Genomic DNA, 27,390 nt, shown 5'->3' on the forward strand with positions numbered 1-27,390 from the left:
AGTATTCTAGCCAGCTGCTGAGTCAGACAGACAAATCTGCTATTCGCAATGTTTTCCCTCTGCTCGTGTACCCCGTGTAGCTCACAGCAGCTCTGTCCCTGTGCTCTGTAAAGCTTGTGGCCCCTGGTCTAGTCTATGGTAACTTTTTCCGCCCCCTCGCTTTTCGCCCCCCCCTTGTGCTGTACTTAGCACTGCTCTGCTCTCTGTCCCTGTCCTTGTATAACCCATGGTCTCTAGTGTACAGCAACTCTGTTCCGGCTCTCTAGTTAGCTCTGTCTCTGTATAACCTATTGTGTAAACCAGCTTTGTCCATACTCTGGTTAGCCCTGCGCTCTGTCCCTGTATAACCTATTGTGTAAAGCAGCTATGTCCAAACTCTGGTTAGCTCTGCCTTCTGGGCCCCGTCAGTGAGGCTGATAGGTAAAGGTCAGACTGAGTCTGTGTCCCGTGGTGAAGGTGTCATCATGATTAAGCACTAGTGACATGGCAGTCAGCTGGCTACACACGAGAGCCTCTTGCCACTGTCATGTTGGCTAAGTTTGGAAGAGGAGAGAAGGATGGAGAGTGGAGTGAAGGGTTGGGTGGGTGTGGAAGATTGGGGTGAGAGGAGGCAGGGTGAGAGGGGAAGGGGATGTTTAGATGTTGGCTGGAGGGGGGAGGATGGAGACAGAGGAAATAGGGCTGTTTGGGTGGGTGCTTGGCTCTGTTTTGGTCAGAACATTAATCACAACCTTGTCAAGTGACAAATAGATGAGACAGAAGTCCAGGGAGCAGCCGGAGCCTGTGAACGAAATTGGCTGCTGAATTGAGGCATGCCATGTGTGTCTGACTTACGGCGGCCATTAAACAGACAGCTATTACTTTGGAAGTTTAGATGACAGAGCGGAAGGTTTTATTGATGTGTGGAAACATACTGACTGGCTCAAAAGTTCACAGACCTGCCGTTTCAACTGAATGATTGTGTGTGTGTGAGTCTTACCGGTCTGTCATAACCTGATGATGTGGGTGTTCTCTCCTCCAGTGTCTGGCAGTGTGGGAGACCTTCCTTCTCTCCCAGAGAACAGAACCCAGCGAGGAGACTGACAGAGACAACACCCCCTAACCCCCACGATGCACTTCTTCTCTATTACACAACCCTCTGCCCACCACCCCCTATCCAGAGGGCACAGCCAAAGACATCTTCCAGCACAACCCGGAGGACTCCTGGAATTTAACCCTAATCATTCCAATGAAGCTTCACTTTAAAGTCACTTTAGCACAGACTGTGATAAATCTGAGAGATCTTTAAATATGCATGATCAGCCAGCCGCTGCCTTAGGGCTTCTGTACAGCCCTGGATCTGAGGGGTAGATATACTGAATACACTGATGGATCCACCATGATTTTCACAGCAATACGATGACATACTTTACTTGTTTACCTGTTTTACAATGACTCACTATGGTATTTTTGATAACAGAAAATAAACTAGAGTGCCACATTTTTGTTTTTTACTATACACATTTTTCTCTTTGTAAAGCTTTAAATTGGGTTTTTAAGATGTTGGCATAATAAAATGGATTGCTACATTGTGTTTTCTCAGTGCATGGTGTTTTATGGAGCCTAAGCTATTGGCTTGTAGTTAGTCTTAACAGCGACATCAATGTTATTTTCATGTAGGTGCTTTTCAAGATATTACGATCTGCGACGCTTATGACGAACACTACCGTCTGAAAAGAAAACCATGCTAAACTTCAGAAAAATGCAATCTTTTCCATTGATCATGAAATATAATGCATAATACATTTTCACAGCAGTGTCTCGTTACATCAAACCAAAATCTCTCTACTATAAACGTCATAGTGCAAATTGTAATCGAAAATAGTTTTTTTGTGGCATACATTTTGTTTTGCTTTGTCAATTGGGGGGATTTTCATGCTGTACGTGTGTGAGAACGGACAGTTGAGTAGAGATGCATGTTCCCTGCTTAACTAGGTTACCCACTCTAAAGGCCTAATCACATTAAACATTAAAGAACCATCAAAATAACAGTGCCCTGAAATTAGGCCCTTTATCTGCACTTTATTGAATATAGAACGAGCAACGAGAGGAAAGAAAAGCACATGCTTGTTAAACCAAGAGCTGAGCTATAACCAGAGGTACTTCCCAAATGGCACTCTATTCCCTATATAGTGCACTACTTCTGACAGGGCTCTGGTCAAAAGTTGTGAACTATAAAGGGAATGTGGTGCCGTTTGGGACACATCAGAACTGGCGTCAATACAGTGTTACAAAGCATCCCATTAGAAAATAATATTAGATTGCGTGTGTGTGTTAATCAAGTTTAAACTATGGACCATGTTTGGCGATTTCTCATGGACTCCTTTACCTCCACAGTTCCAACTGGTTCCTTTGATCAAGCCGTTCTGAATAACTAATAGTTTACCCCTGAGGTGAGGAGGACACATCATTTACCACCTCAACAGACAACCTGCACCTGAAATGGCAACCTATTCTGTATTTCGTGTACTACTTTTCACCAGGACCCATAGGGCTCTGGTCAAAAAGTAGTGTGCTACATAGGGGATAGGGTGCTATTTAGGATACACTTAACCAGATTTCTTTCTCTGGCTATGCTGTAGTGAACGCTGGCCCTGCCATGTGGGTATGAATATTCCAGTAGCTCAGAAGAACTTCCATGCGATGCGAGGCTGTGAGCAAGCATGGTAGTATGGCAGGGCTTTCCAAGATTCCCGCCTGCCTGCCCCACTGCCGGGTCAAACAGAGGGGTGCAGGGGGAGTCTTCCTCCATTCGCTATCTGATTCAACATTAATCGAGATGGAGACACAGGAAGCTGATGAATGAATGGAGAGGTTTAGCTATTTTAGTATGTGTCCGTAATGGCAACCTATTCCTTTTATAGTGCCCTACTTTTTACCAGGGCCCGTAGGGATCTGGTTTAATGTAGGGAACTATAAAGGGAATCGGCTGCCATTTGGGACACAAATGTAGACTGCTAATGACTGAGGGATGGATGTGTTCAAGTTTCTGTGCCATGTTTAATGGATGCATTGAAAATCTTAATCATTCAATGATCACATAACAACCATACGAAAAATAGGCTATAAATATACCAGTGCAACAACCAGCAATGAAATCAGTAATAAAACCAACTAGCAAAAGAATAAAGCTGATATAAATCAAACAATGCATTGACTGGAGGGCTTTCTCACAGAGACGGTGTTCAATAAACAATACTTTATCTTTTTGACATATACGCCTCTCAGAAGACATCATCTGTGTTTACGCAATACAAACATTGACATTTTTGCTTTGGGGAGAACAGAGATGGGCACACGAACACACTGTTTTAGACAGTTGGTGCCCAAAACAGTCACGTAGTTACTTCTAGTGAAAACATTTGCATTTGATTTAAACAAGAGGGCTATAATGGCAACAGGAGTGCCTATCATCACCAGCATCAGGTGTGCTACAGTGTAGGCTGCTGAGGGCAGGATGGCTCATACAGTAATAATGCCTGCAATGGAGAGAATGGAATTGCATCAAATCATGTGTTTGATGTACTTTATACCATTCCACCTATTCCGCTCCAGCCATTACCACAAGCCCGTTCTCCCAAATTAAGGTGCCACCAACCTGTGGTGTGTACAGTTCCAGAGATGGATAGTTAACACATATAGAGTGATACAGCCCAGTTGGCGCAGTGTCACTCACACAGTCATTAGAACGTGCACTTGCCTCTACATCTAGCACTTCAAATAGCTTAGAGCTTTCACTGGTGGTGAGGTGAAAAGATAGAGGGAGGTATAGCTTACCATACACTACTGAATGGATTTTGAAGCTCTCTATTGCGGTGTTCATGAAAAAATAGTCTTTGGGGAGTGGGGAAGGCGGTGGGAGGAAAAGAGAGAAAACAGAGAAAAAACAGACAGAAGGAACTTGTATTGTTCCATTTCATTTTTTGTCTTATTAAAATACCTGCACCAGCTCCTCTCCTCTCTCTCTCTGATCCCTCTGGCTCGGAGCGTCAAGCCAACTGTAACTGTGGCTAACTTCCTGGTTTCTGTTGTGTGTTGCGGTAATTAGAGTGGTGGGTGTGAAATTGATGCATGGCAGTCGCTGGCAGGCATCGTGGTCATGTCAAATCCCTGGAACGCTCCAATGTGCAGACAGCAGGAGAATGTTATGACAGAGAGACAGAGATGGGCTCTGGCAAAGGACAGCCTAAAGGGGGGGAAAGGTAGAACCTTATATTTTCTTATTATTTATTTGTCTATTTTGGTCTCTGGATGTAATTTTTTCAATATGTCAAAATATGCCTGTATAGAACATGATGAAGCAATGGAACATTTCACTTCTAGGAACTAAACAGTTAGTCATTTATCTCATCTAGTCATGCTATCGCAATAAATCATAAAATACATTTTGTGTGCTTTTCATTCAGTGCTGACGTGGAAAAGTATAGCAGATGTTCTAATGTGATCAGAATATTAAATCAGTCAGTGTACAGAGTTTGTCCTAAAGGCAGAAGACCAGACTCCGTCTGACGTAATCGGACATAATCAACTGGACCCGCTAGGCACATGATGAAGTCCTGCTGTATTTCCACTGTGATTGGTGTCGCTCTGATCTTCTTCAATGAGCTTCTATTAGACAGCGTGTCCGTCCCAAATGGAGCCCTATTCTCTATAGTGCCATTTGGGACAAGCCCACTGAGTCTGGGTAACCCTGCCTTCTACAATCTGATATCATCGCAGATTGCCCGTCTTCTCTAACCATTTAGTACAAATACCAACGCCAGGAGAAAACTATTGGTAGGCTGTTTAGCATTATAAACAGCTTTTTGCTGTTTGTAACAAACTTCCTTAGAATGGCAGTCAGCCAGTTAGACGAGGTTTAGACCAGAGAAGCGGTTACCAACACAACAATACAACCCTACACCCGTGGTAGCCATTGTGAGGACAATGGAGAAAGTTTGGCATATCTGCTAAACATCTACTGTTCACATTCAAGTTTAAATTAAATGTTGAGGAGCTGTATACAATGAATGAGCAAGGACTTACAAGGGATAAAGATAGTATTTTCTCACATTCTGAAAATAAGCTTCTGAGTGTTCTGTTCTTGAGGTGTTTCCTGATAGGCATTACAATGTTTTCATAGCACTATTTACAACAGCATCATCTTGTTTAAAACCCTATGTTGTTCACGTGACATACTTAAAGACTTAACTGCTGGGATGTTTTGAAACCTAATTGACAGGGGTTTTCAGAATGCATTTTGATTGTGGCGCCTCCTTATCTTTCTCCATATCCCTCTTCTCAGAAAAGATGAAAAGAGAGAAGAAGAATCCTCTGTGCAGCGCTTGGGAGGGTTCCGAGCCAGATAATGGACCAGGCGGTAAGTAATCAGAGTTTTTCACTCAGTCACCATCATTCAGTCTCAGATCATAACAAACCTCAAAATCCTGATTCCAGCCTTTGCCTTTCCTGGAAGCGAAGCTGAACATTGGGTAATGGCAAAGCTCCATAAAACCAGAATAAAAGGAAAACACATCATCGTGTTCAGTAAATGTAACATGAATGGCTCATAAAGGTAGTCAACAGATGCCGACAGATGTCCCCATGTTTTTTTTGTATCTTGTTTGTGATATCCCACTGGATATCATAAGGTGAATGCACCAACTTGTAAGTCGCTCTGGATAAGAGCGTCTGCTAAATGACTTAAATGTAAATGTAATGTAAATGTGTGCCCGCGGATGTGTGTGCATGTGTGTGCATGCTCGTGCGTGTTTGCGTGCATGTTTTTTGACTGATTGACGTCCCTATGGCACTCTTATTTAATGTGGCTCTGTGTATGAACAGCAGGAGAGAGTGCAATAGCCAGTACTGTGTGTGTGTGTGTGTGTGTGTGTGTGTGTGTGTGGGTGGGTGGGTGGGTGGGTGGGTGGGTGGGTGGGTGGGTGGGTGGTGGGTGGGTGGGTGGGTGGTTGGGTGTGTGTGTGTGGGGCTAGGCCCAACTGCAGAGTGACACTGTGTGGGTTGGTTCACCTGCTGGGATAAATGATACTGTGGAACCAGGAAGCAGCTATTATGAACAGAAACACCCATATTGCTGTGCCTGTACATGTAGCAACATTCAGAAATACCAATATTAGAGATGCTGCTTCAGCCACCCTGCAAAACTCATCTTGACCTTCCAGAATACAACAAACACGTTTTCTACTGCCAAGGAGGTTCAAGACTTCTTCTATAAGCACATCAAGCCCAACAGACAAAGGGATGAGCCGACAGATTTAGGCTAACCCCAATTTGGCTGGCTCAATATTCAGGTATGCTATCCACGCACAATCACGCAGCCTAGCTTATGGCTGTGATGCAGCCCTCAGCATAAGACAATGATGAGGACACCACCTCAATGGGGTAAAAGGAACACTATTATTATTGTTGTTGCTGAAGATTGGACTTCGTTATTATTATATTTCCTATGTTCCAGGGTATTTAGACAATGATGACTCCACGGCAAATTAATGAACAATGGACAACATATTGAAGTGCCATACAGACTGGGGTTGCTTCCTTGTGGGGCTACAGCACATTGCATCCCTATGGGCTAAACTGTTTAGGATAGATTGCCAGTCCCCAATGGGCTTCCGCACAATTCCTTTATTACATTTTTATGTTTGACTTAATTTAGACCATATTGCTAATAACAATGAGGATATCTACCACCTGGATTCAGTCCTATGAAGCAAAATTTGAAATTGTATTTTTTTTACATTGGATAAAAGAAGAGACACAGAGCTAGAAGATGGTATATCATACACTGCAGTTGAGAAACAATGGGAAAGTTATTCTGCTTTGAAAGTTGATAAAACTTGTAACCCCACTTTTGAGAAAATACAGTTCGTATAAAGAAATCAGTCAATTTAAATAAATTCCTTAGGCCCTATTCTTTAGTCACAGATACCTTAAAAAAAGTAGGGGTGTGGATCAGAAAACCAGTCAGTATGTGGTCTGACCACGATTTGCCTCATGCAGTGCGACACATCTCCTTAAGATAGAGTTGATCAGGCTGTTGATTTTGACCTGTGTAATGTTGTCCCAATCCTCTTCAATGGCTGTGCGAAGTTGCTGGATATTGGCTGAAACTGGAACATGCTGTCGCACACGTCGATCCAGAGCATCCCAAACATGCTCAATCGGTGACATGTCTGGTGAGTATGCAGGCCATGGAAGAACTGGGAGATTTTCAGCTTAAAGGAATTATGTACAGATCCTTGCATGCTGAAACATGAGGTGATGGCGATGATGAATGGCACGACAATGGGCCTCAGGATCTCGTCACGGTATCTCTGTGCATTCAAATTGCAATCGATAAAATGCAATTATGTTTGTTGTCGGTAGCTTATGCCTGCCCATACCATAACCCCACCGCCACCATGGGGCACTCTGTTCACAAAATGACATCAGCATCATTCTGCCATCTGCCCGCTACAGTTGAATCCGGGATTCATCCGTGAAGAGCACACTTCTCCAGTGTGCCAGTGCCCACTGAAATCAGTTACGATGCCAAACTGCAGTTAGGTCAAGACCATGGTGAGGATGACAAGCACACAGATGAGCTTCCCTGAGACGGTTTCTGACAGTTTTGCAGAAATTCTTTGGTTGTGCAAACCCACAGTTTCATCAGCTGTCTGAGTGGTTGGTGTCAGACGACTCCACAGGTGAAGAAGCCGGATGTGGAGGTCCTGGGTTGCCGTGGTTATACGTTGTTTGCGGTTGTGAGGCCGGTTGGACGTAAACCAATTTATGATGGAGCGAAATGCTAGTGTCTGGAAATACAATGTAAAGTTTGGTAGGAATTGTCCTCCTACATCTTTCCCACTTTCTACATTTTATCCGGGATCGTTTACCTTGGCATATACATTTTTAAGCCGCACTATGAATTGTATCTCAATAGCCAGAAGGGGGAGTCATGGGAAACATTGAACTATATGAAATTCAGCCATGGCAGTATATTCATTTTGACAATAGATATTCTGCCGGTTAAAGCAACTGGGATATTATTCCATCTACTGAGGTCGGATTGAATTGAGTGTTCTGTGAAAATTGCTGGCAATGGTTTTATCTCAAAAGGGAATTATATCTACTTACAAATATTTAAAATGGGAAACGATTGGGATTCCATAAGTAGAGATGGAGTCCTCCATCGGGGTATTGAGAGGCAGTAGGGCTGATTTGGTTAGATTCATTTTATAACTTGAGATGAAGCTAAATATATCTCTGAGCTTCAATGTGTTTGGGAGCGATTGAGATACATTGTCTAGATATATAAAAATATCACTCTGCGTATAATGAGATGAAGTCATCAGTATATTTTTGAGAAATTGGTGTTATTTTTATCGATTGACGAATTGCATGGGCCAGGGGTTCCATGGATAATAAGAATAGCAGAGGCAAAACAAAAACCAACTTTATAAGAGGTTTTATAAATAGGTTATTTTCAGCACAAAATTCCATGACGTACAGTAAGGCAGAATTGTTGGCAGAATATATGGATGCAGTTCAATGCACGATTAATATAATTCACCAATATATTTCTTGGTACATTAGTTCAAAAAATATTCCTATCAGATTGTAAATCACAGCTGGCCTGGTACATTGTTTGCTGCCGCCACCCATTTGGAATGCACTGTTTCAGTGTCAATGACTCGATATTTTGGACATAAATGGACAAATGTAACTAATGCTGGGAATGTCAATACAATCAAACTAACACGGGCAATGATCCTAGGTCAATCATAATGTGGCTAATAGGCTAGTGTATCTATTTATCTAGCTATTTATTTAGCAAGCTAAAATCACGGAGCCTGACGTTAGCTAGCTAGCTGCTGAGAAGATGTCATGTTACCTTTCCCCTCATATAATATTTTGGTGGCTACAGCTAGAGATGCAGGTGTCCTTTGTTTAGCTAGCAAGAAATGTGAATCGCTTTTCTAGCTATGCTGAACTTAAATGACTGTTATCCAGTTAGCATATCTCTTGCGTTCATAAATTCACTCTGACTTACTCCGATTTCAGAGCACACATCTGAGTGTGCCAGGGTGCAATATAACTGATGCATTTACAAACACGCAACACCCGCTGAATATGACTGTCAAAAAAAAGTTATTCAATTGTTGCCAGCAGCACAGTTAGTCACTCACGCTCTAGATAACATGAAAACAGCCTAACCAGTTCTGCTATGCCGAGTAAAATGGTCAGAGTGAGGTGTTCTCTCATTTGAGAGTGAGGTGTTCTCTCACTGGAAATAGCTAGCAAGCTAGCCAACTTTAGCCAGTTAACTTGTGTGCTTGACTGCCAACATTGTGAGGAACGCTTGGATCAACCCTACTCCTCGGCCAGAGAGTCCAGTGTCAATAGTGCAGTGTGCACCTGAACGCTCGGAGAGCGGAACGCTCTGAATTTAAGAACAGACATCTGACAATTCTCTGAATTAGTAATGACCTATTGCGCACTCTGACACACTTGAACAACTTAGTTTTCAATCAAATGTATTTGGCATCGATCAAATGAGTGGGCAGGCAGGCAAGTTCCCATTCAGTTGTCAAAATGTGGTTTTAGACAAGCTGTAAAATTCCCAAATCTAAGAGGACTCCTGTAGTATTTACATATTTGCAGAAATCCATTCAGGTGTATTTTGTGGCTTTTGGTGAATGTGTTCTGATGATCTAAAGTTGCGCTGTTGCCATCGCCTGTAAACACACCGTCCAGTTCAAAGTGAATGATGGCAGGTCCTACCGCCTGTAAACACACAGTCCAGTTCAAAGTGAATGATGGCAGGTCCTACCGCCTGTAAACACACAGTCCAGTTCAAAGTGAATGATGGCAGGCCCGTGTGGCAAATGGTTTATTTGCATAAAGGCCTACTATAGCTCTGATTGGCTATGGCGCACCGGTCTGCATAAACTCTGGTCCTGGACAAGACAGATGTTTATATTAGGTTTTATTTACTACAGTGTCTATCAATTGTATGATCGCACGGCCGCTTTCCCACTCTATATTGCTATAGAATTTTCACAAATGCCTTACTCTACGTGATTCCCAAAAATTCTATGAATTTATGAGTGCCAGAAAATGGCCATATCTAAGTGCTCACTTGTAAAAAAAGATGTCATATTCTTCCTGGGGATGTATATGAACAGATTTTTATAAGATTTCACGTTGCTGAAACACTGTCAGTTCCACTTTAAATATTCAATGCTTTCCATCTATTTTTTACTTAACAATGATAGCCCTTTGAATCTCTTAATCAATCAGAGAAGATTACTGCTGGCAGGCAGCACTGCTGCGATAAATAGCATGGTTTCCGGGTGGGGAGGGAGGATGCGGGTGGGTGGATGGGGACTGAGGGGGGGAATGGGTTTGGGTTAACTTGAATGTATTTATTTGATTGGTTCTGTACATGTAACCTCCCTCTAAAAACGAAAAATGACTAAACTGAATAAAAAGGTCACAAAAAAAAGATACACCAATATTACTGGGGCTGGGCCTCCCGGGTGGCGCAGTGGTCTAAGGCACTGTATCGCAGTGCTAGCTGTGCCACAAGAGATTCTGGGTTCGAGCCCAGGGTCTGTTGCAGCCGGCCGCGACGGGGAGGCCCATGGGGCGGCGCACAATTGGCCCAGCGTCGTCCGGGTTAGGGAGGGTTTGGCCGGGCAGGGATATCCTTGTCTCATCGTGCACTAGCGACTCCTGTGTCGGGCCAGGCGCAGTGCATGCTGACCAAGTCGCTAGGTGTACGGTGTTTCCTCTGACACATTGGTGCGGCTGGCTTCCGGGTTGGATGTGCATTGTGTCAAGAAGCAGTGCGGCTTGGTTGGGTTGTGTTTCGGAGGACGCATGGCTCTCGACCTTCACCTCTCCTGAGTCCGTACGGGAGTTGCAGCGATGAGACAAGACTGTAACTACTACCAATTGGATACCACGAAATTGGGGAGGGAAAAAAATATATATACAGTGGGGAGAACAAGTATTTGATACACTGCCGATTTTGCAGGTTTTCCTACTTACAAAGCATGTAGAGGTCTGTCATTTTTATCATAGGTACACTTCAACTATGAGAGACGGAATCTAAAACAAAAATCCAGAAAATCACCTTGTATGATTTTTAAATAATTAATTTGCATTTTATTGCATGACATAAGTATTTGATCACCTACCAACCAGTAAGAATTCCGTCTCTCACAGACCTGTTAGTTTTTCTTTAAGAAGCCCTCCTGTTCTCCACTCATTACCTGTATTAACTGCACCTGTTTGAACTCGTTACCTGTATAAAAGACACCTGTCCACACACTCAATCAAACAGATTCCAACCTCTCCACAATGGCCAAGACCAGAGAGCTGTGTAAGGACATCAGGGATAAAATTGTAGACCTGCACAAGGCTGGGATGGGCTACAGGACAATAGGCAAGCAGCTTGGTGAGAAGGAAACAACTGTTGGCGCAATTATTAGAAAATGGAAGAAGTTCAAGATGACGGTCAATCACCCTCGGTCTGGGGCTCCATGCAAGATTTCACCTCGTGGGGCATCAATGATCATGAGGAAGGTGAGGGATCAGCCCAGAACTACACGGCAGGACCTGGTCAATGACCTGAAGAGAGCTGGGACCACAGTCTCAAAGAAAACCATTAGTAACACACTACGCCGTCATGGATTAAAATCCTGCAGCGCACGCAAGGTCCCCCTGCTTAAGCCAGTGCATGTCCAGGCCCGTCTGAAGTTTGCCAATGACCATCTGGATGATCCAGAGGAGGAATGGGAGAAGGTCATGTGGTCTGATGAGACAAAAATAGAGCTTTTTGGTCTAACTCCACTCGCCGTGTTTGGAGGAAGAAGAAGTATGAGTACAACCCCAAGAACACCATCCCAACCGTGAAGCATGGAGGTGGAAACATCATTCTTTGGGGATGCTTTTCTGCAAAGGGGACAGGACGACTGCACCGTATTGAGGGGAGGATGGATGGGGCCATGTATCGCGAGATCTTGGCCAACAACCTCCTTCCCTCAGTAAGAGCATTGAAGATGGGTCGTGGCTGGGTCTTCCAGCATGACAACGACACGAAGCACACAGCCATGGCAACTAAGGAGTGGCTCCGTAAGAAGCATCTCAAGGTCCTGGAGTGGCCTAGCCAGTCTCCAGACCTGAACCCAATAGAAAATCTTTGGAGGGAGCTGAAAGTCCGTATTGCCCAGCGACAGCCCCGAAACCTGAAGGATCTGGAGAAGATCTGTAGGGAGGAGTGGGCCAAAATCCCTGCTGCAGTGTGTGCAAACCTAGTCAAGAACTACAGGAAACGTATGATCTCTGTAATTGCAAACAAAGGTTTCTGTACCAAATATTAAGTTCTGCTTTTCTGATGTATCAAATACTTATGTCATGCAATAAAATGCAAATGAATTACTTAAAAATCATACAATGTGATTTTCTGGATTTTTGTTTTAGATTCCGTCTCTCATAGTTGAAGTGTACCTTTGATAAAAATTACAGACCTCTACATGCTTTGTAAGTAGGAAAACCTGCAAAATCGGCAGTGTATCAAATACTTGTTCTCCCCACTGTATATTACCGGGGCTGTACATGTAGCTACGTTCAGAAACACCGTACCTTAAATTACTGTCCCAATATTACACCTCTGTACCATAAATTACTGTCCCAATATTACACCTTTGTACCTTAAATTACTGTCCCAATATTACACCTTTGTACCTAAAAGTACTGTCCCCATATTACACCGTTGTACCAAAAAGTACTGTCCCTATAGTATCCTAACAGTAACACTCACCTGCACTGCAGCAGGTGAGGGGTTAAATGGAGTGCGCCCTTGTCTATAAAACACTCCTAATTTATTATCCTGTGGTGGGATGGGAGCTTTAAGAGATGTCTTGTCCAGAGCCTTCTGTGGTGGACCAACCAAGCTACTGTTCCGGAAGACAGCCTTTGGCTTGAGTAAGTCATCGATCAGTGTTTGGGCCTGTGTGGACAGAGCACTGTAATTATAGTCAGGCTCAGTGATTCATCATGACTGCAACAGGACCAGGTTGTGTCAGCCATTCAAATGGGGCTCTCTCAATCTGTAACTGGATCCAGTCAGTGGGGGGGGAAATATGGTTATGGAAAAAGACCCACTGATCAAGGTTGCAAGCCATTATGGAAAAAACACATGATTTCACGTGTGAAATGTTCATGTTTTGAGATTTTCTTGTGATCAAATAACCTTTCACATGTGAAATCAAGTGAAACCATGTGGTTTTGGAACACTTCACATGCGATGATATTTCACATGAAGTTTCACATGTGAATGTTTTCACGAGATTTCCCAGCAAACAAAAATTAGTTGTTAAGATGTCCCTGGAACATCACGCATACACTATACAGTGTAATGTATCTGCATATTAAACTCATTCCAAATAAGATACAGTGCCTTTGGAAAGTATTCAAACCCCTTGACTTTTTCCACATTTTGTTACGTTACAGCCTTCTTCTAAAATTGATTAAATAAAAAAAATCCTCAGCGATCTACACACAATACCCCATAATGACAAAGTGAAAAATGTTTTTTTGAAATTTTAGCAAATGTATTAAATGTTTCCATTGATCTTCCTTGAGATGTTTCTACAACTTGATTGGAGTCCACCTGTGGTAAATTCAATTGATTGGACATGATTTGGAACACCTGTCTATATAAAGTCCCACAGTTGACAGTGCATGTCAGAGCAAAAACAAAGCCATGAGTTCGAAGGAATTGTCCGTAGAGCTCTGAGACAAGATTGTGCCGAGGCACAGATCTGGGGAAGGGTACCAAAACATTTCTGAAGTTCCCCCAAGAACACAGTGGCCTCCATCATTCTTAAATGGAAGAAGCTTGGGACCACCAAGACTCTTCCTAGAGCTGGCTGCCCGGCCAACCTGAGCAATCGGGGGAGAGGGGCCTTCGTCAGGGAAGTGACCAAGAACCCGATGGTCACTCTGACAGAGCTCTAGAGTTCCTCTGTGGAGATGGGAGAAACTTCCAGAAGGACAACCATCTCTGCAGCACTCCACCAATCAGGCCTTTATGGTAGAGTGGCCAGAAGGAAGCCACTCCTCAGTAAAAGGCACATGACAGCCCGCTTGGAGTTTGCCAAAAGGCACCTAAAGACTCTCAGACCATGAGAAACAAGATTCTCTTTGGCCTGAATGCCAGCGTCACGTCTGGAGGAAACCTGGCACCATCCCTACGGTGAAGCATGATGGTGGCAGCATCATGCTGTGGGGATGTATTTCAGCGGCAGGGACTGGGAGACTAGTCAGGATCGAGGCAAATACTGTATGAACGGAGCAATGTACAGAGATCCTTGATGAAAACCTGCTCCAGAGCGCTCAGGACCTCAGACTGTGGAGAAGGTTTACCTTCCAACAGGACAACGACACTGAGCACACAGCCAAGACAACACATGAGAGGCTTTGGGACAAGTCTCTGAATGTCCTTGAGTGGCCCAGCCAGAGCCCGGACTTGAACCCGATCAAACATCTCAGGAGACCTGAAAAATCTGTGCAGCAACGCTCCCCATCCAACCTGACAGAGCTTGAGAGGATCTGCAGAGAAGAATAGGAGAAACTCCCCAAATACAGGTGTGCCAAGCTTGTAGCGACATACCCAAGAAGACTCCATGCTGTTTTTTATCATAGTGATAGACAACTATACAGAAAACGCTCAAATTGCTGAAATAAGTACATGAAATCAATGATGAGAGAATAGTCAGATTAACTGATTAGTAAAATAGCAGTGGAGATGGCACTCTTTTGCTTAGAAATGTAGTATAGGTAGTGAATGTGTAGGTGACTCCTGAGAATGTGGTGGAGTTTGTGGTGCAGGAAAAAGATCAGCATACTCCGAATCCAGAGGTTTTGAGTTTAAATCCCAGGTGGGGTCCTTTTGAAAAGTCAGCACTAAGTGATCATGTCAAGTGTATTCATATTGATTCAAGATGTTTACACTATTTTAGCTGAACAGCGTACCACTTACCTTAAAACATCCATACCATTTTATATTTTCATGAATATATTTTCATGAATCTCACATGTGAATAGCAGATTTACATGTGACATTGCAGTTTCACATTTGAAAAACTTTCAAAATGTTCAAAGGTTGGTGAAATTTTGCATCCCCATGTTGTCACATTTATTTCACATGAGATCTTGTTTTCACATGTAGCTTAATGTTATCACATTAACTTCACATGAGATCACGTGCAATTCATGTGGTTTTTCCGTAAGGGTGGTAACACTCTTTTGGCTTTTGGGTCTGTTTGCTTGAAGGAATTTTTTTCCTATGCTATTTCTTTTCTAAAGAATGTGTGTGATCTAAACACAACGAAAAGGCTGAGGGTGAACATCACTGACATTGGTGTCAAGGCTTTGTAGTATGGCTGAGAACAAACATACCTATCCTGTTTAATCATTAAATCCCTAACGATGGCATTTTCTCCATGTAAATTATTCACTTTGTCTTCTATCACTTTTGCATTTGTAATGAACTGATTTCAATGCGTTGGTTCGAGGGCTCGTGCTGTAGTCTAACACACTCCCACAGCTGAGTAGTGTGACAAGATTAGAGCTGTAAACATGAACATTCTCCCGTAATTTTTTTCTCCCCCAGATGAGAATGAATTTCACGGACGCCAGAGGGTTAGAAGAGAGTTAAATCTGAACTGCAGATGTTTGGATGTGAGGAATATCGTAGTGTCGTCCCATTTGATAACTGGGCCATGGTCCTATGCAGTAGAAGAAGTGGGGGATGGGATGGAGATAGAGGAGAAGCTCACTGCCAATCTCGTTCCTCTCCCAGTGAAATCTCCCAGACAGCTCCAAACTAACCCCCGCTGGGAGAGATTTAACACGTCCAATTCCAACTGTGCTCAGACGCATTCCCAAACGGGCGTCGACGATCCTCCGCCTCAGAAGAATAGAAAAGTTGCTGAAAGCAAAAAATGTTCCTCACCACAATCTGAACAAACAAACATCAAACAACAGAGACTGAAGCAGCGACTGCTGCCACTGACCAGGTCCCATTGGGGCCCAGCCTCTTCATGTGTTTCGTGTGTAGAGCAGTCTGCAGAGGAACTAGCAGTGCCATGGCGGTGTAGGGCGATGGTGGCACAGAACCCTGAACCATCTCGGCTCCCTTCCAGAATCCTGCCAGACCTCCAAAACCCAATTAGAGCATCTAGCTGTGAGATACTGGAGCTGTGCCGACGTATGCCCTCTAGGATGAACTGTGTGAACCATGTGAGCCCGAGCACATCTGGAACTGGAACCAGACCGGTGGGTTGGAGGTTGCTTGGGGAGCCCGTCGGGGACGGCGGAGCACAGGTGCGGGTCGGTCAACCAGAACACCACTCCTGGAAAGTGAGAAAGTTCTCTGGGGCATCAGTTGACAGCCACAGTCTCACCAGCATTCTGCATAATAGTGATTGTGGTTCTGGTGTATCCAGGGGCAGCCAAACCCAGACACATCTTCCAGATACTGGGCTCTCTGGCTGTGCTAAAGACAGCCAAGGAGCCAGCCAACAGGATGGACGGGAGGTCAGCGGCTCCAGGAGGGACCAGAGAAGTGGAGGTGGGGTTGGAAAAGGGAGACAGATGCCCAGAGAAGAATCCTTGCGGTGGGGTGAAGGATCGACATGGCCTTGGGTGAGTATTTCCACAGCTCCATGGCGACTCTCTCTGTCACTCCACTCAGAGTGTACACATCCTGCCAGACTGGCAGGTCAGCTCAGTACTGCCAGTTAAGTGCTGCCACCATCATTTACTAGTTGCATGTGCATAACAGAAGCTGCCCATCTGTCAACCACTCCTGTATTCTTCACCTCCAAATAAAATTGGAACGTAATTATCATTGGAAAATCTAAATTCTAAATGAAGACCACATTGATATCTTTTTAATTTCTCTGGTCTATGTAAATGGCTGTGAATGGAAACATAATGACATCCTGCTTTACTGTAATAATACTACTATTCTTCCGGCTTTCTCGTCAAACATTAAGTATTCTCAGCAGCACCCTTTACAAAACATTAAGTATTCTCAGCAGCACCCTTTACAAAACATGAAGTATTCTCAGCAGCACCCTTTACAAAACATGAAGTATTCTCAGCAGCACCCTTTACAAAACATTAAGTATTCTCAGCAGCACCCTTTACAAAACATGAAGTATTCTCAGCAGCACCCTTTACAAAACATGAAGTATTCTCAGCAGCACCCTTTACAAAACATTTCAGTCTCAATTGAAACAGGTGCTTTCAGCTCGCAACAAAGATCACAAGGACATTGTTATATTTAGAATTGCTTCAAGTGAACACGATTCAAGACCAGAATATGAATGTCTTTCTTTATGTAGTACATTCTAATAGGTTTGTAATAACTCTATAGGTTCTTTAGAAACCCCAGGATCCATTTGGTCCAATACATCATTAATTTCCATGGCAACACAAAGTGGATCAAGTGGATCAAACGGCACATATGCTTGGAAAGTCTTTGAAGATTTGAAGTTCACATATGGATGAATGTTCGCATAGATTGAATGGGTGCGATTTTGTCAATTGAAGACATTGTATTCAGAACGACAGAGGCACTTCAAAGTCATGCAGAGAAGTCCTTCAAACTCATCATTCCTCATTCAGAGTGGATATTGTATGGTGACAGTAATAGTAAGTCTGAGAGACTCTGTTTTCTCTTCTCTATGAAATGGACTGTATTTGTCACATCATCACATCATATATATTTTTTTCTGGTATGTTCCTTCGAATAAGCGCTACTATAGCACTTTAAGTATTTCCGACAGACTAAGTTAACAAACCAATTCCTTTCCCATGTGTTTTTTTTTATTTTTTTACCAGAGGTGGGAATGCTGTTGTAAGTCACAGAGAGAGAAACCCCCTCAGAAGTGGCCTTTGTGCACCTGTAGATGTCGGGCTGTATGTATCAAATGTCTCAGAATAGGAGTGCTGATCTAGGATCAGATCCCCACGTCTATGTAGTGTTATTAAAAGATGATCTAACAGGCTAAACTGATCATTAATCAGCACTCCTCCGAGACACTTGATACGTCCCACAGGGGACAGATAAGACAGATCAGTGTTCCAGGAGATTCTATAGAATGAGGGAAAGCTGTGTCACAAATGGCACCCTATATCCTATATAGTGCACTACTTTTGACCAAATCCCCTAAGGGTTTTGGTGCCGTTTGGGAGGCAGACAACAGCTTCAGCAATGCTCTGTTCTACAGCATGTATCTCTACTCTGGTGACTGACTGTTGTAAATGGCTCTCTGCCGCTTGTTCTCTCTTGTGATGGATGGTTTGTTTGTTTGTTTTCTTGTCTGTCTTCCGTAGGACTCCGAGAGTCAGTCAAGGAACCAGCGGCAGAACGAGTGTGATGTCACCCTACTGCACATTGTGCATCTTTTACAGTGTAGGTCAGTCAATCTGTCTCATGTCAGGGAAGAAGGACAATTTGGAGATGATTTTCAACATATCCTTCACAACAGACAAACTTGACTCAAGCAAATAACAAGATATTTAGTATTCAGAGTAGGTTAGTGAATGGATAGGAGGAGCGAGCAATCTTGATATAATTCTTTTTTATTCCAAGACTGTAAATTGAATTTTGTCTACAGTGTAAAAGGTCATGATAAAAAGACAAAGGAATGAAATAGAAGTTTGGTAAAACAACTGGGTGACCAGAATATCAACAACATCCATACAAAATGATTCACTATGCTAAATAATGACAATGTAACAGTCTGACTTCAAACCAGGGAAGAACAAGAAGAAAAAACGGTCATTTAAAAAAAAGATCAGTAGCTAGGTTGCATGAAAGTCTTGTCTATGGACCAAAAGTTTAACCAAAAGGTATGAATGTGTAGATTAACCAAAAGGTATGGATGTGTAGTTTAACCAAAAGGTATGAATGTGTAGTTTAACCAAAAGGTATGAATGTGTAGTTTAACCAAAAGGTATGAATGTGTAGTTTAACAAAAAGGTATGAATGTGTAGTTTAACCAAAAGGTATGGATGTGTAGTTTAACCAAAAGGTATGAATGTGTAGTTTAACCAAAAGGTATGAATGTGTAGTTTAACCAAAAGGTATGAATGTGTAGTTTAACCAAAAGGTATGAATGTGTAGTTTAACCAAAAGGTATGAATGTGTAGTTTAACCAAAAGGTATGAATGTGTAGTTTAACCAAAAGGTATGAATGTGTAGTTTAACAAAAAGGTATGGATGTGTAGTTTAACCAAAAGGTATGAATGTGTAGTTTAACAAAAAGGTATGAATGTGTAGTTTAACCAAAAGGTATGAATGTGTAGTTTAACCAAAAGGTATGAATGTGTAGTTTAACAAAAAGGTATGAATGTGTAGTTTAACAAAAAGGTATGAATGTGTAGTTTAACAAAAAGGTATGAATGTGTAGTTTAACAAAAAGGTATGAATGTGTAGTTTAACAAAAAGGTATGAATATGTAGTTTAACCAAAAGGTATGAATGTGTAGTTTAACCAAAAGGTATGAATGTGTAGTTTAACAAAAAGGTATGAATATGTAGATTAACAAAAAGGTATGAATGTGTAGATTAACAAAAAGGTATGAATATGTAGTTTAACAAAAAGGTATGAATGTGTAGTTTAACAAAAAGGTATGAATATGTAGTTTAACAAAAAGGTATGAATGTGTAGTTTAACCAAAAGGTATGAATGTGTAGTTTAACCAAAAGGTATGAATGTGTAGTTTAACAAAAAGGTATGGATGTGTAGTTTAACAAAAAGGTATGAATGTGTAGTTTAACAAAAAGGTATGAATGTGTAGTTTAACCAAAAGGTATGAATGTGTAGTTTAACAAAAAGGTATGAATGTGTAGTTTAACCAAAAGGTATGAATGTGTAGTTTAACAAAAAGGTATGTAGTGTAACCAAATGTATGAGTATGTAGTGTAACCAAATGTATGAGTATGTAGTGTAACCAAATGTATGAGTATGTAGTGTAACTAAATGTACGAGTATGTAGTGTAACCAAATGTATGAGTATGTAGTGTAACCAAATGTATGAGTATGTAGTGTAACCAAATGTATGAGTATGTAGTGTAACCAAATGTATGAGTATGTAGTGTAACCAAATGTATGAGTATGTAGTGTAACCAAATGTATGAGTATGCAGTGTAACCAAATGTATGAGTATGTAGTGTAACCAAATGTATGAGTATGCAGTGTAACCAAATGTATGAGTATGTAGTGTAACCAAATGTATGAGTATGTAGTGTAACCAAATGTATGAGTATGTAGTGTAACCAAATGTATGAGTATGCAGTGTAACCAAATGTATGAGTATGTAGTAGAGGTTGTAATACAACATAGAGGAAATATTAAAGTCAGAGTACAAAAAAATCGGAACATAGTCATGTGTACTTGTATAACATGGTATAGCTATGTTAAAGTAATACTAGTCCATTAACACATGTACTGTACTTTTTGTGAACAAACACACACATACATAAAGTGCACAAGCATAAGAAAATAGACAGCCATAATGTCTGACAGAAGGATATTGACCTACAGTATGTGTACATTTTATACAGTTCACTTTTTCCATCATTTGAATATAATAACACTAACCGTTAGGTCTTGCAATGCACATGTTAGCAGATTTTACAAATCCTGAATGTTCTAGACATAATTATGTATATTTTCCAAGCAGCAGCGGTATGGGCGGCCATCTTGCCTGCGTTTTTGAGTCAAGCTTGATTTTAAAGTGGTGCTGTTATCATGTTCCTGTGTTGTTGTGTCCTTTATGATAGTTAAGTGCTTTAGTGATCATTACAAAAATATAGATTTCAGGGGCAACATAATGGGGACATCAATATTATGCTCTGCTCTTCTCTACTCATGGGCAAAACCGTCACAAAATGAATGTTATTGCTCCTCTTAAAACTATTTTCGCATTGACAGGGGTTGGTCGATCGAATTGCAGCTTGCATCCCAAAGTGCAGTATTTTTTCTGCATACTCTGAGGTGTCTTAGGTCGAAAGACCCTTTTCAAATTTCACCAGTGACAGATGTGGTATTGGTGCACCTCAGTTACATACATTTATATCTGAAGGAATCATAGTAAGACAATGACGTTTCACCATAACACAACAAATCTCAATATTGGCCTGTGAGACAGTGACACAGTTCCCTGTCACATGCGTTCATATGTATCAACAATAGACTTAAAGTAATTACTAAACGATTAGCGACATTGTGCTCCTTTCACTGTATCCCTTCCACACCAGAGAGAGAGTTGAATAAAGAGTGAGAGAGAGAGGAGACACACACACACGCTGACACACAGATGATAACCAACCCCTCTTCGAGCTCCAAGTGATGGCGTATCAGCTTTAGGAACTGCCACATGAAGCAACATGAATAAAAGTGAAGCAACATGAATAAAAATGAAGCAACATGAATCAAAGTCTAACCAACATCATTGGTTTACATTTATCATAATCTGGTGTTGAAATATATGTCCCTGTATGTGGCAACAGGGCCATTTTTGAATCTACACATCTACAAATTCAACACAACATACAGTAGGCTACCTTTGAGAAAAAGAATGCTCCCTATCTTCCCATTATTTAGGATACTGATAATGTAACAATGCTTATTGTACACAAAATAGAGTCCAATGATGAAATATAATTTACATGGAGCGATGGCAGAATGAATAAGAACGTATCCGACCAACATTGTGGAAAAATGGATCAGTCACTTCCATGATGAAGTCCTCTCTTCTACAGTATAAAGTGGCATCTGGGTCACAGCGTGTCAGCATTTCTGCTTATAATGACAAGTCGAGTTAATTCAAGTTGAATCAGGTCAATTTTCCTCATTTAGGGATTAAGTCCAAAAACAGATTAAATAAATGCAGCAAACACATGGAGAAACACAGCAAAGAGCTTCCCATCAAGCTATTGAGGAGTTTTTACATGACTGCGGCATAGGATAGGATACAGGGACCGACAAGACAACAACACAGACAGACCTTATACAGTAGCCGTACATAATGAGTTAGCGTTGCACCCCGACTATTACATTTTTGATTGGACGGTGAAGAGCGTTGATGTCCAATGGGTTTGCAAAACGGCCGATTCAACGTCATGTGACTTCAGCGAAGGTGATGTGATTCTAAAAGGAGGAAAGAAAGAAAACAATTACGTGAGACAAGTTACACAAAAAGTATTTATTTTTTTATCTCAGAAGAAATTAAAGCTTTTGAAATGAGGCAGGGTTAAGTAAGTCGTTAAGAAGCTGAACGACATTTGCTCTAGATTCTAGTTGCTCTATTCTAGTTGCTCTAAAAGTTGCTCTAGATTCTAGTTGCTCTATTCTAGTTGCTCTAAAAGTTGCTCTAGATTCTAGTTGCTCTATTCTAGTTGCTCTAGATTCTAGTTGCTCTATTCTAGTTGCTCTAGATTCTAGTTGCTCTAAAAGTTGCTCTAGATTCTAGTTGCTCTATTCTAGTTGCTCTAGATTCTAGTTGCTCTATTCTAGTTGCTCTAAAAGTTGCTCTAGATTCTAGTTGCTCTATTCTAGTTGCTCTAAAAGTTGCTCTAGATTCTAGTTGCTCTATTCTAGTTGCTCTATTCTAGTTGCTCTAAAAGTTGCTCTAGATTCTAGTTGCTCTAGATTCTAGTTGCTCTATTCTAGTTGCTCTAGATTCTACTTGCTCTATTCTAGTTGCTCTAGATTCTAAATGCTCTAGATTCTACTTGCTCTAGATTCTAGTTGCTCTATTCTAGTTGTTCTAGATTCGAGTTGCTCTAGATTCTAGTTGCTCTATTCTAGTTGCTCTAGATTCTACTTGCTCTATTCTAGTTGCTCTAGATTCTAGTTGCTCTATTCTAGTTGCGCTAGATTCTAGTTGCTAGATTCTAGTTGCTAGATTCTAGTTGCTCTAGATTCTAGTTGCTCTATTCTAGTACTATCAAGCCCATGTTTTCCCCCATGCGGATATGGGAAACAACATGTCAGTTTATTTTCTGGTTCTTTCATAAAACTTTAATGCATTATGATAGATACTGCGTCTGCTGCTTTCATCAATGAAGACTAGGGATGCTGTACTGTATGCCTATGAGCAGGGAGGGAGTCATCTTCAGGCAGCTTTTCTCAAAACAGCTCTGGCAGTAAAGCAAGGGAGAGGGGGAACCCGAGTGTATTTTAGGGGTCATACAGTACGCTTTCAAAAGTAGCCAAAAGTGGCACTTCAAGATTAATGTGAGAGCCTTAGAACGACCCATACTAACGCAAGAGGGTGGGATGGCGGGGAGTGGGCATGCAGCAACAGGAGGGGGGGCAGCTGTGGGTGAATAGGGGGGGTGCAGGGATGTACTGTAGCTATGTGCTACCTTGATAATGTGGTTCAACTGCCATATAACCCCTGTCCGCTCCTGCCCAGATCTGAAACCAACCAAACGAGCCCGTGTCAGATGCAGTGGTCTCATTTTAAGCAAACTACAACTGGTAAAGGCTTCATATGGTATTCATAAAGTCTTCATAAGCACCTTATAGAGGTTTTATGAAGGCTTCGTTAAGCCTTAAAAGTTGTGGTTTGTTTAAAATGGGACTGATGCAGTTATTTGTCAGTGTTGCTGGGTAAAGAGATGGTGGAAGAGTTACCCCACCACAGTGTGACTGCTGTAGTTGAACAGGCTGCTAATACGTCACATCACATTATCCATAGCGCTACTCACTAGCTAGTCACTAGAATTTGCAGATGTTATTTTCTTCCAAATAGGTTTCTTTAGCATACATTTGTGCATGCTGAGTTTGTTGTCAGATGTCTTGGGGTTTAGAACAGGTAATTTTCCTGCTGAGGGTGTCATTGGCAATGATGAAACATTGCTAGCCTTTTTTTATGACATAACAAATTGAAGATGTGGATTCTATCAACACCCATAAACAGTGTTAATGTTGACTTCTGTGTGTTAATTATTCAAGTACAATAACCTGTCATAGCAGCTGATTGAATATACACTACATGGCCAAAAGTATGTGGACAAAACTTCAAATTAGTGGATTCAACTATTTCAGTCACACCCGTTGCTAACAGGTGTTTAAAATTGAGCACACAGCCATGCAATGTCCATAGAAAAACATTGGCAGTAGAATGGCCCATACTTTCAACATGGCAACGTCATAGGATGCCACCTTTCCAACAAGTCAGTTTGTAAAATTTCTGCCCTGCTAGAGCTGCCTTGGTCAACTGTAAGTGCTGTTATTGTGAAGTGGAAACATCTATGAGAACAACGGCTCCGATGGACGAATCTGGGTTTGGCGGAAGCCAGGAGAACGCAACTTGCCCGAATGAATAGTGCCAACTGTAAAGTTTTGTGGAGGAGAAATCTGGGTCTGTTTTCAATGGTTCCGCCTAGGATCCTTAGTTCCAGTGCAGGGAAATCGTAACAGCATACAATAACAAAGCTACAACAATGTAATTCTAGACTATTCTGTGCTTCCAACTTTGTGGCAACAGATTGGGGAAGGCACAAAGCAAGGCCATACATAAATAATTTTAAATAAATAATTTGTCGAGATCGGTGTGGAAGAACTTGACTGGCCTATACAGAGCCCTGACCTCAACCCCATCGAACAACTTTGAGATGAATTGGAAAGCCGACTGCGAGCCAGGCCTAATCAACCAACAATAGTGCCCGACCTCACTAATGCTCTTGTGGCTGAATGGAAGCAAGTCCCCGCAGCAATGTTCCAACATCTAGTGGAAATCCTTCCCAGAAGAGTGGAGGCTGTTATTGCAGCATTATATTGGAATGAGATGTTAAATGAGCAGGTGTCCACATACTTTTGGCCATGTAGTTTATATCAACAGAAACTCATCAAAAAGAGAAAAGAGAAAGAAGGAAAATAAAGCACTTCAACCAGGAGTTGCCAAATACTATGGACACTGAATAGTCAAATTCATCTTGGCCTGATTGGAATCTCCTTTGGCCCATTGGCTGCCTGTCTAACAGGCCCAGTTGGTCAGATGGTCAGCCAGTCTGTCTGTGTAGTGTCTGCGTCCCAAATGCCCCCCTATTTTCTACATAGAGCACTACTTTTGAACATACTTTTGACCAAGTGGTGCACTAGACAGAGAATAGGGTGCCATTTGGGAAGTAGCCAATGTGTTCCAGAGAGTTGGCAGGCAGGCTCGGAGCCCTCACACAAACGGGTGCATACGTTTATTGCCTTGTGTTCTGCAGGTGCTCGAAGTGCCCAAAGCGGCCTCTGATCCAGCGAAAGAACCCCAGAATGCGCTCTTTGAACGATTGAGGAGGCTCATCCTCATCGTCTGTCTCCTACAGGAGTTTAGTGGTATGGATATGCATAGAATGTTTAAGTTACACTGAGTGTACAAAACATTAGGAACACCGCTTTTTCCATGACAGACTGATCAGGTGAAAGCTATGATTCCTTATGAAATCCACTTCAATCAGTGTAGATGAAGGGGAGGAGACAGGTTAAAGAAGGATTTGTAAGCCTTGAGACAATTGAGACATGGATTGTGCATGTGTGCCATGGACAAGACAAAATATTTAAGTAGCTTTGAACGGGGTATGGTCGTAGAGTATTCTTAAAATCCACTCCACACAGCTTAGTTGTCAGTAGCCTAATCAATGACATGTTCACATAAACCAGTCTGTTAATAATTCAAATGGACAGCTAGTATGACCCATATTACTGATTTCAAAATGTTATCTACCTTGTTAAGAGTATAGCAATCCTAGAATATATTCATAGCGTACATAGGGTGAAGGGTAGAGGTACTCAACTCTTACCCTACAAGCCTGCTGGTTGTCTGTTCTACCTGATAACACCCACCTATTGTCCCAGGTCTAAATCAGTCCCTGATTAGAGAGTGAACAAACGTAGTGGAACTGGCTTCAATGGGGAAAAGTGTGACGCCAATCAGCCCACCGAGGACTGGAGTTGCCCATCCCTGGTGTAGGGTGTAGTAGGGAATAGTGTATAGGCCATGGGGTTGAGTACCTGCGAGGCGATGTACTTCTCCAGTGGGCTCTCCACTCTGGACATGTTCATCATGGGAGCATTAGGCATGTTGTCCTGCGGGGGGTCTTCACTGAGCAACAGCTTGCCTTTGAAGTTATGCACCACACACACCACCTAGAACACACACAGCAGGGGGAGACAGGAGTCACACACACACACACACACACACACACACACACACACACACACACACACACACACACACACACACACACACACACACACACACACACACACACACACACACACACACACACACACACACACACACACACACACACACACACAGGGTGGAAGGGAGGTACAATAGTCTCTATCAACATAACCATCCTCACACAGAGAGAAGGAGACCTACATATAGAATCATATAGGATTCTGCCCTCCATGATTCCTTAATGAGACGTTTCAATCTGCAATGGCTTGAAGCCAGAAGAAATTGCTGTAAAAATTTGTGTGCGCACATGCACGTGCACTCATGCCCAATATGTGTGTATGCGTGTCTGATGTGTGAGAGTTGGCCTCTTTAAGCTTGATATGCATGCCTATCCTGAAGCCAGTTAGCTCTCACAATGGATGGTATATGACACACTCCAGTAAAGGCCAAAACCAGGCTTTAAGCTTCAAAATGAGGTGATCAATCTTACAGTTGCCGTTAACGAAACAGTGTGTGTGTGTGTGTGTGTGTGTGCGTGCGTGCGTGCGTGCGTGCGTGCGTGTGTGTGTGTGTGCGTGCGTGCCATTCCCTCCCGTTCTCATTCTTCTATACTGGATGCGTTTCGCCCTGCGGTGATAGGGGGAGAATAGAATACATATCTGAGCCCTTTGTTGCTCTAAATTAGTTGCTTTCTTTCCTTTCTCCTCTTTCGTTTCCCCAAGCCAATCCATTCCTTTATGCAACACACCATTCCAAAGCCTTTCAAAAGCCTAAAGCTTATTGCTCCCAATAAATTATCTAGCTCCTACTGAGCAGGAAGGTGTTGATAATTGGTACAATAAAAAGCACAAAGCAAAGAGTCGGGTAATGTATACCATTTATTTTTTTTGACCATTTACTCATCAACAACAATAATAATTGTTTTTCAACATTGTTTTTGTTGGATGGCGTTGACTGTGATAGTAGTGGTATTAGAGTGAGAGGAGAGGAAGACAGAGAGGGTAGTTCTTCCCAACGGTGGGTGTAGCTATGAGCACTGGTCGTATTGGAACTCCGGGCGCCTTATCATCGGGCAAGGAGAAAGATATCTACAGTC

At 42.2% G+C, this 27,390-nt stretch overlaps 3 protein-coding genes across 11 annotated transcripts in view; 2 read left to right on the plus strand and 1 right to left on the minus strand.

Moving 5' to 3' along the window:
* snx7 (sorting nexin 7) overlaps positions 1 to 1,571 on the plus strand; it is a 39,204-nt gene extending 37,633 nt beyond the window's left edge. For all 5 annotated transcript variants that reach the window (XM_071415023.1, XM_071415026.1, XM_071415022.1 and 2 more), the window contains one exon: positions 1,022 to 1,571. In XM_071415023.1, coding sequence (XP_071271124.1) covers positions 1,022 to 1,102 — 81 coding nt within the window. In that variant the 3' untranslated portion in view covers positions 1,103 to 1,571. The remainder of the gene's footprint in view (positions 1 to 1,021) is intronic.
* A 3,756-nt stretch (positions 1,572 to 5,327) lies between these two features.
* LOC139583686 (uncharacterized) lies at positions 5,328 to 20,860 on the plus strand. Its single transcript, XM_071415028.1, has 3 exons — positions 5,328 to 5,398; positions 15,704 to 16,737; positions 18,436 to 20,860. The coding sequence occupies exons 1-3, from the start codon at positions 5,329 to 5,331 to the stop codon at positions 18,598 to 18,600; spliced, it is 1,269 nt and encodes a 422-aa protein (XP_071271129.1). The 5' UTR covers position 5,328; the 3' UTR covers positions 18,601 to 20,860.
* The window catches only part of plppr5b (phospholipid phosphatase related 5b), a 106,274-nt gene continuing 97,550 nt past the window's right edge, over positions 18,667 to 27,390 (minus strand). For 3 of the 5 annotated variants that reach the window (XM_071415029.1, XM_071415033.1, XM_071415030.1), the window contains 3 exons: positions 26,120 to 26,254; positions 23,479 to 23,530; positions 18,667 to 22,258 (listed from right to left, as the gene is read on the minus strand). In XM_071415029.1, the coding sequence (XP_071271130.1) occupies positions 22,239 to 22,258; positions 23,479 to 23,530; positions 26,120 to 26,254 (207 nt within the window). In that variant the 3' untranslated portion in view covers positions 18,667 to 22,238. The remainder of the gene's footprint in view (positions 22,259 to 23,478; positions 23,531 to 26,119; positions 26,255 to 27,390) is intronic. The other 2 variants (XM_071415031.1, XM_071415032.1) reach the window with 1 other exon arrangement.

This window comes from Salvelinus alpinus, chromosome 8, assembly GCF_045679555.1.
Source record: "Salvelinus alpinus chromosome 8, SLU_Salpinus.1, whole genome shotgun sequence".
NCBI lineage: Eukaryota > Metazoa > Chordata > Actinopteri > Salmoniformes > Salmonidae > Salvelinus > Salvelinus alpinus.

Coding starts and splice junctions, on each gene's coding strand:
- LOC139583686 (XM_071415028.1), top strand. CDS start 5,329: ATGAAAAGAGAGAAGAAGAATCCTCTGTGCAGCGCTTGGGAGGGTTCC. Junction 5,399..15,703: donor GCCAGATAATGGACCAGGCG/GTAAGTAATCAG, acceptor TTTCTCCCCCAG/ATGAGAATGAATTTCACGGA. Junction 16,738..18,435: donor AAGGATCGACATGGCCTTGG/GTGAGTATTTCC, acceptor TGTCTTCCGTAG/GACTCCGAGAGTCAGTCAAG.